This window comes from Ixodes scapularis, unplaced genomic scaffold (genome assembly GCF_016920785.2).
Source record: "Ixodes scapularis isolate PalLabHiFi unplaced genomic scaffold, ASM1692078v2 PGA_scaffold0__279_contigs__length_252992795, whole genome shotgun sequence".
Lineage (NCBI taxonomy): Eukaryota > Metazoa > Arthropoda > Arachnida > Ixodida > Ixodidae > Ixodes > Ixodes scapularis.
In genome coordinates this window covers 207,199,183-207,214,940 of record NW_024609835.1, presented here as the reverse complement: position 1 = coordinate 207,214,940, position 15,758 = coordinate 207,199,183, and the positions used below count along the sequence as shown (strand labels likewise).

The following is a 15,758-nucleotide window of genomic DNA, read 5'->3' as shown; positions in this document are numbered from 1 at the left end:
TTGGTTTTCATGTTCTTTGCTGGTCTCGTGTGAAAGTCCGGAGTTTTTGTGCTTGTTTACAAAGCATCTGGTGGTTAGATTAGGCACTCTGGTTTAAGTTTCTGCATAGCTTTTATTTTTCCCACAAGATGGCGATTTATCATAACCAAATGCACAGTTGAGAAAGAGCGCACTTCGCGCAGCGTGCCTCCTCAAAAGTGTTTGAAGTCTTGTGATTCGAGCGCATCTGCTGTCCATTCTGCTAATAACACTAGCACGAGCGAGTAGGAAGATGATGTCAGACCAGCACATTTTAGTTCTGACAGCGACGATTCATCAATGTGGGCCTGGGGGAGATTGACGACTGCGCGTTGGTAAGGCATGTTTTGTTTTTCACGTTCTTTGCTGGTCTTTTGTGCAGGTCTGGGCAATTTGTGCTTGTTGTCAATGCATCTTGTAGTTGGATTACATACTCTACTTTGAGTTTCTATATAGTTTTTTTTTTCCTACGAGATGGCGTTGTACCATTTACAAATGCTGCTGCCAAGGAGAGGAGGAGATAGCACTCCGCGTGGGGAATATGGCGTTTACACAAGTTTGTGGGAGATTTTGAACTGAGTCGAAGGATTTCAGATGGAAAAAGAAGACAAAAAGAGGCGATGTCCGTTGGCTATGGGATCAAGATGTATAATATCTTCAATGGAAAGACCGGCCCATTGTACAAGTGATGAGCACTATACATACTGAACAACTGCATCTTGAGCCTCCCCCCAAAAATAAAGGAGTGGAGCTGCAAAATGTGTTACGAAGAATGCGAAATTAAGCACAAGGCAAATGTTTTCTGCAGTACCTGCTGCATTTAACCATGTTTTACCACACCCACAAACTGCTTCACTGAATGGGATGTACATCACAATGGTTGAAATTATGTAGGAAAATTTGGTGAGTTCTTTTTTAACTAGAACACTGCAATTTTCAGTTTGTCTCACTATTGAAATATGGCATATTTTGTACACAGTCGGCGACCAATTTTTCAGACTTCGCAGGGACCGAAAAAAGCGTCAGAATAACAGAGTTGTCAGAAAAATCAGCAGATTAGAGATTTGCCTTTATTTCATCTAAGCGGGCTTCAAATAATACAAATGCATTCCTCACTCCAGTATCAGACAAATAATCACAGATATCTTAACCATGTTGAATTAACCTGAGACTGGGGTAGAAAAGATACATCAAAACGTAGAAGGGACATGATGTGGAGAGGGTGAGTTTTGAGACGTCTATTTTCTGTCCCTTCTACATTTTTATGTTTCTTCTCTACTCCAGTCTCAGGTTAATTCAACATGGTTAATATTCAACAGATATCTTGTTGGTTATCTAACCTTATACAGTTGAACCTCGATGTAACGAAGTCGGTAAAATTCGCAATTTACTTCGTTACATCGAAATTTCGCTAAATCGAAATTTGGCTTTAGATGCGAAAAAAGAAAATTCCGAAACATTTTACGGGTATGAAAACTCACCGAAAATGACATTTATTTAGGGGCAAAGTAGTCCGCGAGTTTTGCTTGCGCCTTGTCCGACAGTAGCAGCGGAGTCGGCGGCGTCATACGGCGTTCGAGCGCCCAGAGCGCTTGCACGGCATCTTGCTGCCCATGCGACGCCGTGTATCTCCTCAGTACGTCCATTGCGTCGAGCACTTCCCGAGTGCTCGTGATCTCGGCAGTTTCTTCAGGATGGCGTCCAAAACGTTTGCTTTCTCATCCAAAGAAAGAACTTTACGTTTCCTTATGGCAGCAAGCACGTAAGTGAACCACCCGGTTAAAAAATAAAGCTGTTTAGTTTAGGCGTTTAGGCGGTGCCAATGTTTCCAACCTACACAGCACTCTTGACCGCACAGTTTACTTGCCCCCTTGCGCCCACAGTGTGCTTGCGCCTTTGCTTTTAATCGGTCTTTTCGGTCTTCTCCTAGATGGCACTGCCCGTGCCGTCGCGCGGATCGCGCGGTCGCGCCATCACGTCGCTCCCCCGCTGAAGTTGGCTCCCGCGCTACCCGCGGTACAGTGGACTATGATGATCAGTGAATGTCAGTGGTGATGCTGTTATGCCGTGTTAACTTTTTGCTCGGCATTTTCTGGCCAGCCTCGCGGAATCCGCTTTGCCGCATGCCTCGCCGGCGCTACCGGCGCCGCATCCTCGGGCAGCCTAGGAACGTTGGAAGGCCTGTCCCCGTGAAGTAACCTATCAAGCGCTCGCGTTTGCGCATAATTTTTTTTTTTAACCACAATTTTTTTGCGAAGTTGTTTTTTAGAGTTGATTTATTTATTGCCTTCTATGGCAATGGCGCTTCGTTATATTGAAATAGCAGCAAAATAGACTTCGTTATATAGGGGCTAAAAATACATGGGGTCTATGGGCAAGAAATTATGAAAAATAAAATACTTCGTTAAATCGAGGATTTCGTTACATTGAAGTTCGTTATATCGAGGTTCGACTGTATTAGGCTACAAGGCACAAAAAAATCACGTGACCATTTTTGTGCATTCACTGGCGCTGTACACCCCAACCAGCGTACGGTTTTTCACTATCACGAAACTGCAGGGTGAAAAACGGAAGGATCCAGATGGCGGCGGCTGCAAAGAAGAGAGAAAATTCCGAGGACACCTCACTCCAGTTAGGTGTCCACTCAACTCACTTCTTATGAGTTGTGAATGCAAAAGCATGATGTCGTTCTGCTGCTCCCTTAGTTTGTCTGCAGTGTATTCCCTTAGTTTGTCTCATTACGGACGCTCGCCGGTGCACTCAAGGTCAAAGCGGGCCCATCAGAAATAAAACAAAGAAAACCATAGCAACGCAGGTGCTTTGGCACAAAAGCCCTTGTGAGGCCGGCAGGGTTTGTTGCGCCTGCGCAGTGGGGGAGCGTGATGTCGCCACCAGAGAGCAGTGTGAGATAGAAAGACGTGGTGCGCTGCTTGTAGGAATATGCTGTATGTATGAATGCTTTTGCCTTCCTACATGTAAGCAAGTGTTTTATGCATAATAGGAAGGATAGCCGTATGTGCAGAACATGTTTGGTCCTCGGTCGATTAAGAGATCTCTTCTAAACAAGCAGTGTCTCTCGCTAAAACTATATAAAGCCAACTTTTTTTCACATGATTACACACACCACAGCACACTATAGCAAACAACACTCACACCTTACACACGAAAAATAAAGCAAAATTCAAACAAACCGCACTGACTGACAACTCTTTTTATATAACTTTGTCTTCTTCAACCTCTAGCACCCACCGAATTTCCCAAATCACGCGCACCAATCTCCTAAATGCCTAAAAATTTTTTCTCTTTTTCTGTCAGGTGTAAAGATGGTGTACAAATACAGTTGTTATAGTTCCTGACGATATGTTCTGCTTCAATAATTTCTCGAGTTAAGTGGTTTCTGTTCCTACCTAAAATTGAATGGGATGGCAGGTGAACGTCGCACCCACAATCCCGGCAGTGTATGCCTAGATGCCCGGAGTTGACTCTGGAGCTGTTGGTGTTGTGTTCCCAGAGCCTATCATTAAGGCATCGTCCGGTCTGACCTATGTACACTTTCCCGCACGAAAGGGAAAACGAGTACACCACTTCATGGGCACACTCAACGAACCTGTTCTGATGGTTTTTGGTGCAGCATACTGTTGCACCAAAAACCATCAGAACAGGTTCGTTGCACCAAAAACCATCAGAACAGGTTCGTTGAGTATGCCGATGAAGTGGTGTACTCATTTCCCCTTTCGTGCGGGAAAGTGTACATAGGTCAGACCGGAAGATGCCTTAATGATAGGCTCCGGGAACACAACACCAACAGCTCCAGAGCCAACTCCGGGCATCTAGGCATACACTGCCGGGATTGTGGGTTCACCTGCCATCCTGTACAATTTTAGGTAGGAACAGAAACCAATTAACTCGAGAAATTATCGAAGCAGAACATATCACCAGGAACTATAACAACTGTATTAGTACACCATCTTTACACCCGACAGAAAAAGAGAAAACATTTTTAGGCATCTAGGAGATCGGTGCGCGTGATTTGGGAAATTTGGTGGGTGCTAGAGGTTGAAGAAGACAAAGTTATATAAAAAGAGTTGTCAGTCAGCGCGGTTTGTTTGAATTTTGCTTTATTTTTCGTGAGTAAGGTGTGTGAGTGTTGTTTGCTATAGTGTGCTGTGGTGTGTGTAATCAACTTTTTTTGTTATCAATATTGCGTTTCAAAAGTGAGAAGCGATGTCTCAATAGTGGGTGACGACCCGTGATATTTTAGTAGCTTTAGGATATTTTGAGCTCTCCCTCTTTGACATTAGTGTTTAGCAAAGATTCAAGCTCAGCTGACAATTGTACCACAAGGAGATGTATGTGTGATTTATACAGGGTTCTTGAATATCTTACACCTCTGAAAAATTCTAAATTACGGTAGATTTGCCGTTGATTATAACAATAATTATGAGGAAAAGAGGAGACGTAGACAGACAGAGCACAGCTTGAAAAATTAAAAACAGCGCAAACAGCAAAGGACAAGAGGAGATGTAGAAAGCGCTGTCTGTTTGTCGACGTCTCCTCTTGTCCTTCGTCTTGTTCACACTGTTTTTGACTCTTCAATATGCAAAACCAACTAACCCAAGTCTTCACCCTACTGCAATATTCCTTGATATATGTAGAATATTCCTACAACTCTTAGAAAGATGAATATTTAGATTCTTTTTTCCCCGAGATAGTACCATATTGTAGAGTTATATCATTTATTATTTTTGATGTCCTGCCAAGTTATTTCAGATTTAGTCACCAAAAAAACTACTAGCCGTACTGCCTGTGACAAATTTTATTCGTAATAATATAAAAGCCCGACAAATTTATAGAAATTTTTTGGGGCACAGAGGGCACTTAATGGGGATAGGATTAGGTAGTATATTATTTTTGCAGAAAGCCTTAGTTACCCCTGAATAATTCGGTGCACTGCTGCAGGGCAAAAGTAGCCTGCAACAATGTCAATGCCAGTTGTTATCCCTGTGGTCTGCCCAATCTTATTTTCTAGAATGTTCAGTGAGGCAACTTCTTTTTACCGCAAGTGTATGTGAAACGTAACATACAGACACCACTGTGCTTTAATGCAGAACATGAATGGTGGACAATGTGTAATGAGCTAGCTTGACATTACAGGACCCACCGGTTTCTTCAGTTGTCCGACACTCTTATGAGTCTGGTGGGGTCATTCCCGATTGCCAAAATGTCATAGGCATGACTGCTGAAAGGCAGCAGTGTGCTTTGCCTTATAACCAAGTAAAAAAAAGATGTTTACAATGGCCTGTAACACTGAATTAGAGCGCAGCTCGTGAGGAGGAGGAGGGGAAGGTGCGGAGGGGAGGGTATGCCCCTCCTCCTCATCCTTACCCTCCCCTCCCCGTCTCCTGCTCCCCTCCCATTTACAGGGAAATCTTTTTCTGCTACATTTAGCACTGCATTTTTTAGGTAAATTTAGTGGGGAATTTTTCCCGCTAAATATGGCAGAGAATTTTTCAGCTAAATTTGGCAGAGAATTTTTTAGCTAAATTTAGCTGGAAATTTTTTCCGCTAAATTTAGTGGGAAATTTTCTGCTAAATTTAGCAAAAAGATTTTCCTGGTACATTTAGCAAAAAAAAAAAAAAAAACCTAAATTGAATGAAAAAAATTAATTTGCCTGCTAATTTTAGCGAAAAAATTCCCTGCTAAATGTGGCGGGGAAATAATTTGGCTAAATGTAGCGGGGAATTTTTCCCGCTAAACTTAGTGGGGAATTTTTCGCACTACATCTAGCAGGAAATTTTTTACACAAAATTTAGCGGAGAAATTTTCCCACTGAATTTAGTGGGGACTCTCTTCCGCTAAATTTTGCGGGAAATTTTTGGCACTAAATTTTGTGGGGAATTTTATTCACTATATTTAGCTGAAAAAAATCCCACTATATTTAGCAGAAAAAATTCCCTGCTAAATATAGTGGAAAAAATTCCCCGCTAAATTTAGGTGAATTTCCTCGATGAATTTCGCGGGGAATTTTTTCCACTGAATTTAGCGAGCAATTTTTCCCGCTATATATAGCAGGGAATTTTTCTGCTAAATTTAGAGGGGATATGCTTCCACCAAATTTAGCAGGTAAATTTACCCATAATGGATTGCGTGGTGACGCCACACGTGACATCATTATGGGAAACGTCCCATAATGAAACGCACAGCTGCACCGACGCCGCTCAAGCCAGAAATGGGCGCCTAATAGCTGTGTTCTAAAAGTAAATTTAAAAAGCATGAAACAGTCAGTACCCTGACCCTCTCCTCAGAATAGCTCCCAATTTCACTGCGAAATGGCAGACTGTGGTGCTGCATGTAGTCTGCATAAACAACTTTAACATGGTAGGGTCAAGACCCGGCACGTCCTCAGTTCTTCAAGGAACAATGTCATTTTAACCAGAGTGCTACTATCACTTCACTTCCAAAAAAAGAAAAACATTTTGCAAGTATATTTTCTATGCTGTCCAGAATCGAAAAATATCTTGATTAATGCACGGGTTAGCCTTTAAGGAATGCTTCTTTTTAGTCATAGCTGAGGATCCCCTCGCACTGATGGAATAAAACAGAAGCCTGAGACCCCCTCATAATGGGAGGTTCATATTGCTCATATCTTTTCAAAAACATACCGCAGCCTTTAAACTTGGAGAACACTTTACTTAAAGGCAGTCCGGGAGATCAGGGAACACCGGGGAAGCTCTGAAAAACCCAGATTCCAGATTTGCCTTAAAGGGATACTGAACCCAAATTTCGAACTCACAAAACAAGGCTGGACGGATAGGCGGGATGCTGCAAAACCGAAAATCTTCACTCATACAGCAGTATCTCTAACAAATCACCATATTTTCGAAAAAGAAGTGCGCGACTGAACCCGGCCGACGAGGCTAACGAGACAAGTCGCGTCACGATTCTCATTCTTTCTCCTCCTCGCTACGTCCCATCAAGCTGGTGAACCGAGGCGAAGAGGAAAGAAGCAAGGCCGCTTCCCCTCATTCTCAACTTTTACAGGGGGATAATGACGTCAAAACCCTCACCCAATTGCGCTCTTCTTTTCCAAAAGTACAGCCATCCGTTTAAGATGTCGATGTACGAGTGATGTTTTGGAGCTCATAGCATCCAATGTTCAATGCTTCTGCGCTCTTATTTTGCAAAATACAAATTTCGGTTACCGTATACACGGACTCATCTCTGTTATGTCACGGTGCGATGGTGGCACATCAGGTGCACTTCCCGTCTGGTGCTGTGGGCAGAAGTCCCCATGTCAGACGTGTATTCCTACGTTCTTTTGGAAGCAGACAAAAACCTGCCCTCTCATGAAAAGCTGTGACTGGGGCTGTACCAAAAGAGTCGAAAAAGGTTTGAAGGTCAGTTTTCATGTGCTCGGTTCGTCCGAGAACGTGGATATGAGCCGTGAAAAGGAAAAAGTGGACGCCGTCGGACCACGATTGCTTGGGCGGGAAGCACTTTGGGTTGAATTCACGGATACTTATGGTCATCAGATTTATTTGTTTTGTTCCAAGATGAACGCCGGAAAACCGACAAGTTGTACGGACCACCTGCGGACTACGTGCAGTGATTCTTCAAGTTCAAACGGCCGCGTGATCGTTCGAACTGTCGTCCATTCTTTCAAACGTTTCTGCTTGTCGTCTGCTCTTTTAGACGACACCGGCCTGTAGACCAAATGCTGGCCCGGTACTTGCAATAAGAAGTAAGTGCAGGCCTCAAGAGACTTAAGTTTAAAGGTTAGTAAGCAGGTTCGATGTAAACAGTAGATACAAGGAGATGTTGATAATTTTTAACAGTGGCCATCACTGACTTGTTATGCCTGATTCACTTTGTTCAATTCTGCTTGCGATTTTCAGTATCGACGTCGACCATCTTAGCTACGGTTCACGCTTTTGCAACCCGAGCGACGTTGCGACTGAAAATTGCGAGCGAGATCTCATCATGCGAATCAGGCTTTGGCGTACATTCTGCGGCGTCCACGCGGAATGAATCGCCACATGTCACATTATTCACGCCAAGTTTTGCTGTGTAACCAGCCTCGGTAACTTCACTAAGGCTGCTCAAGTACTCAGACATTGCCCAGGAAGACGTAGAATCAGCAATTCAAACGCGAAAAAGGGCAGGGGTACTCACACCGACGCCGACGTCGCATCTCAATGGTTTGTTTATGGGTGACAGCGAGCTTCTTGCCCATACTGCATCGCGCATGCGTGGTGCCGGTGGCATCTGCTAGGGGCGCTCCGGTTTGTTTGTAAACATGAGTTGGTGTATTTACTTGCATAATAAATGCACCCCCAATGAGCATCAATATTTTGACTTTTTTTTTCCCCTCCCATAATTAGTGCAACTCCAATTTTCGCAAGTCTCGAATTGCGTCCAATTTAGCAAGTCACCAAGCCAGTTTACTTTTGCAGCCAAGCAGTCAGGCCAAGTCAAGCCAAGCCAGGCTTCCCTCATAATGGCCGCAACTGCGTAGTTGTGGTAGTTACGGAAGTGATCAACTGTGAAACCGAGTGTCGCGCACACTTGACAGAACTTGGGTGGAGGATTTGCCGAGCTTTGAACATTCTTCGCCTATCGGATTCATTGATGTCAACAAAAAAGCCATCGTTTGTGGTTTGCTTTCGGACAGTGAAATCGTGAAAGTGGTTAGCCTAATTTCATATACTCCAGGTAAATGTGTTTATTTAATCCGCAACAGAACGGCACAGCGAGGCGCACGCTGCGCTGTAGGCTGAGTGTGTCTGGTAGCCTCTCCATGAGCGAAACGTGATCCGCGCGAGCGGGCTTTGGGGGTTGGTGGTTGGACTTCGTACAAGTTCTTATACGCATAGTCACGGATTATACCTGAGCGTACCCCCGGATACTAGCAATAGGATACTAGCAATATATATTGCCTAAAAACGGTGGTGTTGCTTGGCTGTGTTGCTTTTCATGTTGAATGGGCTTCGTAAGGCGCTTTTCCTTCCACAAAAGGCACTCCAAAAGTACCCTAAAAAGGTTTGCAACTTATAAAGCATGGCCATTGCGGCGCGCCCTTGACCAGCCGTGGGTGCGCCTCCCTCCCTGGATACGTGCCACAGTACCTTGCCGTGTCATATTGGTACCTAATATGACATTTGCACGAAGTGTGTAAATGCAAAAATTTTACCCCTTGTAATGAACACTCTTTCCCCAAATATGTGTCAATTTTTCGGAAAAAAAAGTGTGTTTATTATGCCAAGTAAATACGGTAAGTATGCTTTTCTGTTCAGAATCCCTTTAATGAATCTCAACAACCAACTGCCGTCCCCGGAAAACAAGCGAGTCCCCTCAAAAAAACTCCCAAGGAACATCAAATTCCAAAACACTGACCTTGTTGGGGATCTTGATGTAGAGGTGGAAGAACCAGCGCAGCACCGCGATGCGGGTCTGCATTGACACGTGCTGCAGCTGCTTGGTGAGCACGTTCACCAGCGGGGTGAGGTCGAGCTCTGCCGGGTTGTGGGCTCCCTTCTTGGGGGCGGGGTGCGGCACACCCTCGTCAACCTTGCTCTCGTCGGTCGGACTCTCCGGCCGGTCGTCCTCTTGCGTCACCAGCTGCATCAGCCGCTGGTTGACTGCCCTGGCCGTCTCGCGGATGTCTGTGCGGCAAGTTTGGAAACTGTTTTAGGTGAGCGCGACGACCAAGGTGTCGCGGTGACATAGACGGCTAGCCTACCAAAGCGCGTCCCTCCACAAACGGGAGGGCGAGTGATTACGCGCGTGATGAACGCAACCAAGCTCCTGCCCCACAGCCGTCTGCTATTCGACGGTGGGATGGGAGGCAGACAACATATAGGCCACGATTCCCTGGTTTGTTGAAGCGCATCTGGTATTGTAACATTGACAAAAAAACAATGTACACTGCACGACTCTTAGCAGAAGCGGGTGATTGCTGGTTTTTTTCCGTTTTTCTCTTAGAGTCGGAGCTGTTGACAAAACCAGAACTAGTCTGGTGCAAACAGCCCATTTGGGGCACTAATGTAAGTGGTGAAATTTGATGCCTGCCAATAACCTTCGGAGTGAATGCAAAAATGAGCCTGTGTTGTGTTCGTACCAATAGTGTCTCGCAGTGTATCTGCGAGACACTATATTTTCTTTCCCCTTTCTCAAAGGTCAAGTCCTCGTTCCTGAAGTACCAATGGATTTCTGAAAGCTGTAGCAAGGTGAGAGAGCCATTACTAGGACTAGCAGACATTGCCCCAAACGCCGAAGCTGATGCCGTCGCACCCTCTGCTTAAGTAGTGGACGACATTTATGCTGCCTCTGATTGGAGGGTTAGGGTGGGTTGACACAAAGCCTTTGTGCCTGCTTACTATCCTTCCGGCCAGAGATGGCGCTCTGACGTCGCTGCACCCACTGCGCGAGAGACGGAGGGGCTTGCTTGCCAGACGGGTTCGAGCAAACCCACTAAATGAGCTACGCCAAGAGTACCGACACTCCACTCTCCGACTGTGTTACAGGCGCCACCATTTTGCTGCTCGGTGTGGGCGGGCTGCAACTGGCAGTGGTTACAATTTAAAATTGCAACTTCCCTAACTTTAGATACATTTCACCCTGTCGCACAGTTTTATTATTTTTGTTTGTGAAAAAGTATTTCGGACAATGGAAAATTAAAGCTTCAGATAACAGGCAATAATTATTTTAAGCAGAAAGATGGCTCAAGTGTCTTCAGTCTAAAGCATGGCATATTCGTGGCTCCATGGAGACACACTAATCTTGAAAAATTAAAATTACGACAAAAAAATCATTTTTTTTTTATCAATAACTCAGACATATAATTAGACTTCTGGAAAACATTAACTACAGGAAAACCTCGTTATAACAAAGTTGAAGGAGCGATCGTAATTATTTCGTTATAACCATTAGTTTGTTATAGCCAATGTTCATTTCTTCCCTAATAGCAAGCAAGGGGAATTATGATTGCTTTGTTATATCCATTAGTTTGTTATATCCCATTTTGTTATAACGAGGTTTTACTGTATAAATATTTATATTTGGCCATAAATTTAAGGGGAGACCTTTACTTAAAACACAAAAAATGACAAAGAAATATCTTTGTTTTGCAAGTCAACACATTTTGTATTTTAAGTACTACGCGCAGAAAGAGTACATTTATATAGTTACATTGATTCAAATTTTCAACAATTTCGTTATAACAAGGAACTACTGTATAAGTTTTTATTTTTTCTTATTAATCGAAGCTCGTTAATTCGACTCTGACGGTTCCTCGAAAATAGATCGAATTATCGAATATCGATCAAAAACAAGTAACGACGCACGTCACGAGAAGCGGCGAAAAGCCAACCGTGACGACGGAGTTTTATTTACAGTGATGTGATTGGCCTAAGCCATTTTGGAGCACCTTTTGGAGCAGCCAAAACAGTGTTTTGGAGCAGCAAAAGTGGCTTTTGGAGCAGCCAAAACAGTGTTTTGGAGCAGCAAAAGTGGCTTTTGGAGCAACCAAAACAGCATTTCAATGCAGAAAAGGTGGCTTCTGGGGCAGATATTCTTAGAAAAACAAATATATGTTTTAAGTGCTGGACAAACGAAGGGCACTTTGTGTTGTGATGTGTTCTGATGGGACGTGTTGTGACGGAACTCGCTGCTTTTGTTTTTACAGCCGAGACATCCCACAAGTATACAGTGCTGCAAGCGTTGCCAAGCAAATGCAAAAAAACAAAACAAAAAAAAAACTTTGTTACCGTTTTATTGGTTCCCGACGTGCCAGAGTTTTATAAAAAGTAAGAAAACGTAAAACGATGAATTGCAAGCGTCCCGGCTGGTGTCTCTGTCGTGCAATCATGTTCGCATGCACGTGAGGGCAACTTCGGCAGGCTTGTAGTTGCACGTGCTTAGTCGCGCGAGCGGAGGCAACGGCTGTTCAATCGAAACCAAAACCATGCCACTCCGCTCCGTCGCTAACTGGTTCCCAAAATAGTATGCAAAATGTAATTGTCGAGCAGACGACAATAAACAGTCCAGTGGCACGTGCTTGCCAGGCCGGCATCCGATGTACAGGCTAAAAACACAGAAAAAAAGAACCTGATTATATTCCCAACGAGCGTGTTGGTAAGATGTACTAGATAACAGAAAGTATAAAACAGAGAGAGGACGAAAGACAGACCAGTAAATTCTTTCCTGAGCGCATGGATATAAGACATCGCGAGCCAGGGTCAAAAAGTTTTTGAAACGCTTTGTGCAACGACTGAACTCGTGACAAACAAGCGCGATGTGCGGGTTCAGTGTGCAGACATTGCCTTCTTTGCTTTAGCTCACTTCTCCTCATCAAATTTCTTTCGGGGCATATTTTTCACGTACCGGGGTCCCTCTCGAAAGAAAGCCCACCGAGAGAGACCTAAATATTCAATACTTCGCAAAGCAGCCTTATAGTTAAATAGGGATTTTTGTAGCAGTGTATGATTTAAACAAGAACAAGAATGTCAATGCGTTTCAGTTTAGAAAACGCCATATCTGCAGCGATGTGGGGACGGCAACACACAACGTCGCGCGATCACGGCGACTGTGGTTGCGCGAGCGCTTCAACTCACAAGGTGACCCTCGCCGCGCAAAAACGTGGTTTTGATGGTTTTGTTTCACAGCATGACGGCATGTCCGGCACCCGGCACACTAAAGTCGAACCGTCCGCGCATGCCCACGCCTATCGTCGATATTTTTATTTTTTTATTTATTTAACGCGAGAGGTGAGACGACATGCTTGAGACGACGAAAGCGCGAAACGCGAGACGGCGGGAAAAACCGTGCAAGACCGGATGGACGATTGATGCAGGGTACGTAGTACGATGTGTCGCGAGGCCGCTTGCGCCACCTAGCCTCACGCATGCTCAATTATAGTTCTCAGTATAATTTTGGTTTTGAAAGGCGACCAAAATTGGCGCAGGCTTGACGCAGATTACCCATATTTTGGCAAAATGTAGCAGGATGTAGCAGGGTTAGCCCCTTGGCGCAGTTTGGCACAATTGGCGCAGCAATCACATCACTGTATTTAGAAAAAAAACGCCAATATTTTCTGCTGCCGCATTCCCGTCAGACGCTTTGCAAAAAAAATTTCCGCATATCCTCAATGTGCGGCCACATTGTCCCGTCGGTGTCTTCAAACGTTGCAAAGTTCGCAAGTACATCGAGCACAGTGGATGCTTCGGCAGGAGATGGGCGTGGCGGCGGCTCTTCGGCGTCACTCTCGCAGCTGTCGTCCTCCTGACCCTCGGGACGCTGAACCGATGCGATGATTTCGTCGTCAGTCAATTGACCGCACACAAGCACTCCATCATCTATCGCAACGTAATCATCGAAACTAACGTTTTCGGGTAGAGCGGACATTAGAGCACTGCACTCTTCGTCAAAGTTTTCATCTTCAGTTGTGGTTGCCGATGTTGTAGCCGATGCAGTTGTCGATGTAGACGTAGTAGCCGATGCAGTCGTCAAACTCGCGGTATTTCCATCACACGAGAAAACACAGTGACGAAAGCAGTTCGCAATGACCTGGCTTGGCATGTCCGTCCAAGCTTTAACAAGCATATGAATCGCCGCCAACAGAGTGACTTCATAGCGCTTACCCTGGTCCAGACAAAGCAATATTCTTGCCATGAGATGCTTGCGGTACAAGCCTTTCAGGTGTTTGATTATTCCTTGATCCATTGGTTGCAAGAGTGAGGTGGTTGCGGGTGGAAGGAAAATCAGGCGGATCATAGACATTTGTATCTGCACACTGCAGTTGTCCGCTACTAACACGACCTTGCGCCCTTTGGACGCGAACTGGCGGTTCAATTTTTGCAGCCAATCTTGAAAGACCTCACGTGTCATCCACGCTTTTTTGTTGAAACGGTAGTCCGTTGGAAGCCGCGGGATGTTCCGAAAGCATTGTGGCGTCTTGGATTTCCCGAACACCCAAAGAGGCAGACGTTCCGTGCCTGTCATTTTGGCTGCCACGAGCACGGTCACCCGCTCTTTACTGCGTTTCCCCCAGTGCAAGGATCCCCTTTGAACGTTATCGTTTTGTCGGGGAGAGCTTTGAAAAACAACACCGTTTTGTCGCAATTGAATATGTCCTCGGGCGCATACTCCGCAAGAATACGTGCGAGCTCCGACGTCTTCCAGTTTTCACACAAATTTTCATCCACATCGGCTCCTTCACCACACATGTGCTTAAAAATAAGAGAGTGCCTCTCCCTGAACCTTGCGAGCCATCTCTCGGAAGCACGGAATCCCTCGATGCCCAAACGTTCGCTGAACTGTTGAGCCTTTGCGCGAATCATGTCTCCAGTCATCGGAAGGTTGTGCGTTCTTACTTTTGTCACCCATTTGTAAACGGCTTCTTCGAGTTCTGGATGGGCTGCACTGCGAAGGCGTTTTCTTGAATTCACAAATTGCTCTTCTTCAAAAGCTTTCACGATTGCTGCTTCATTCCTAATGTAGGTAGCAAGCGTGCTTTTCTTGAGGTCATACTTTTCGTCAATTTCTTTTCTGGACAATTTTCCCTCCCTAACTTCGTTGAGTATGTGAACTTTTGTTTTTAAATCATTCGAAGAGTACTTTCCTCACTCTTCTTTCGACATTTTTCGGTATGAGCAAAAAACGCCGCACACTCCAAAGAACAGAAATCAGAAACCGCGTGACAGCACGGTCCCTCTTCATTGCTAGCTCATTTTTCTCCAGTCTCCTTCTCCATCCTCCCGACGTTCTTTCTCATTTCATCGCTCACTCATTTCCCTCTCGTTGCTCCCGTCTCCTTCCGCACGCCTCCACCCGTTATCAGGCCGGTGCGCTCTGACTGGGTCTTATCTCGACTAATCAAATCGGCCCTTTCTCCGGCGCGAGGCGCCGGCGAAAGGGCACCTGTCTGCGCGGGCGCTCTTTCGCGGAGCGCACCCCGGCTCAAGGCGCCGGGGACGCCGACGGGCATCGTGCGTCTGTGGAGGTGTTGCAATCAGGCGCGGGCTCGCTGCAACGGCTGTTTGCCAATATGGGTAGGGACGCGTGTTGTGTTCTGAGGCGCCGTTCTAACCTTTAAAGTTATAGTGTTAGCTTAAAAAATATTTCCCGGTTACAAAGATGCTGGCTCCCAGGACGAGTCATCGGGTTGGGGATATTTATCAGATCGAAATACCGAGGTTTTCTGCCTATTGAAGCCTGTACATTTCTGACGGTGCTAAACGGAAGGATTGAATTAACGCGATGATCGAAATATTGGGAGTCGAAATAACGAGCTTCGACTGTATACCAGATGGGATGCAAATAAGCTTGTCTGTGCTCTGTAGCCAAAATAACAATAGGTGTGAGAACTTCATTTAAATCAGATAAAAATGACAGAACTATTTTGCAAGACCACTGTCTTCCCTTTACAAACAACGTAATGGGCAACATGATGAAAGGTGTCCGCACGACACGAGTTAGGGCGGGAGCCTCCTGTAATCTACGTAATATAAAAAGTGTCCCTCCAAAAAATGTAGAGTTTATTTCATCGCTAAAATGAACACTGCATAGCCGAACGCTTATTATCCGCCGAAATGTAGTGCTAGTGGTCCGAATTAGATGACAAAGTTTCATAATGAACCGTTATCTCAATCAAGTTATAAAGGATTTCTTGAAATTTCAATAGGAAAATGGGGCCCATTTGAACCCACTTCTGGTAACTGGCACCATTCAGCTCCACGTACTC

General features: G+C 45.1%; 1 protein-coding gene across 2 annotated transcripts in view; it reads right to left on the bottom strand.

Moving 5' to 3' along the window:
• The window catches only part of LOC121836081 (protein VAC14 homolog), a 103,051-nt gene that overhangs the window by 33,397 nt on the left and 53,896 nt on the right, over positions 1-15,758 (bottom strand). For both annotated transcript variants that reach the window (XM_042290779.1, XM_042290782.1), the window contains exon 9: positions 9,413-9,681. In XM_042290779.1, the coding sequence (XP_042146713.1) occupies positions 9,413-9,681 (269 nt within the window). The remainder of the gene's footprint in view (positions 1-9,412; positions 9,682-15,758) is intronic.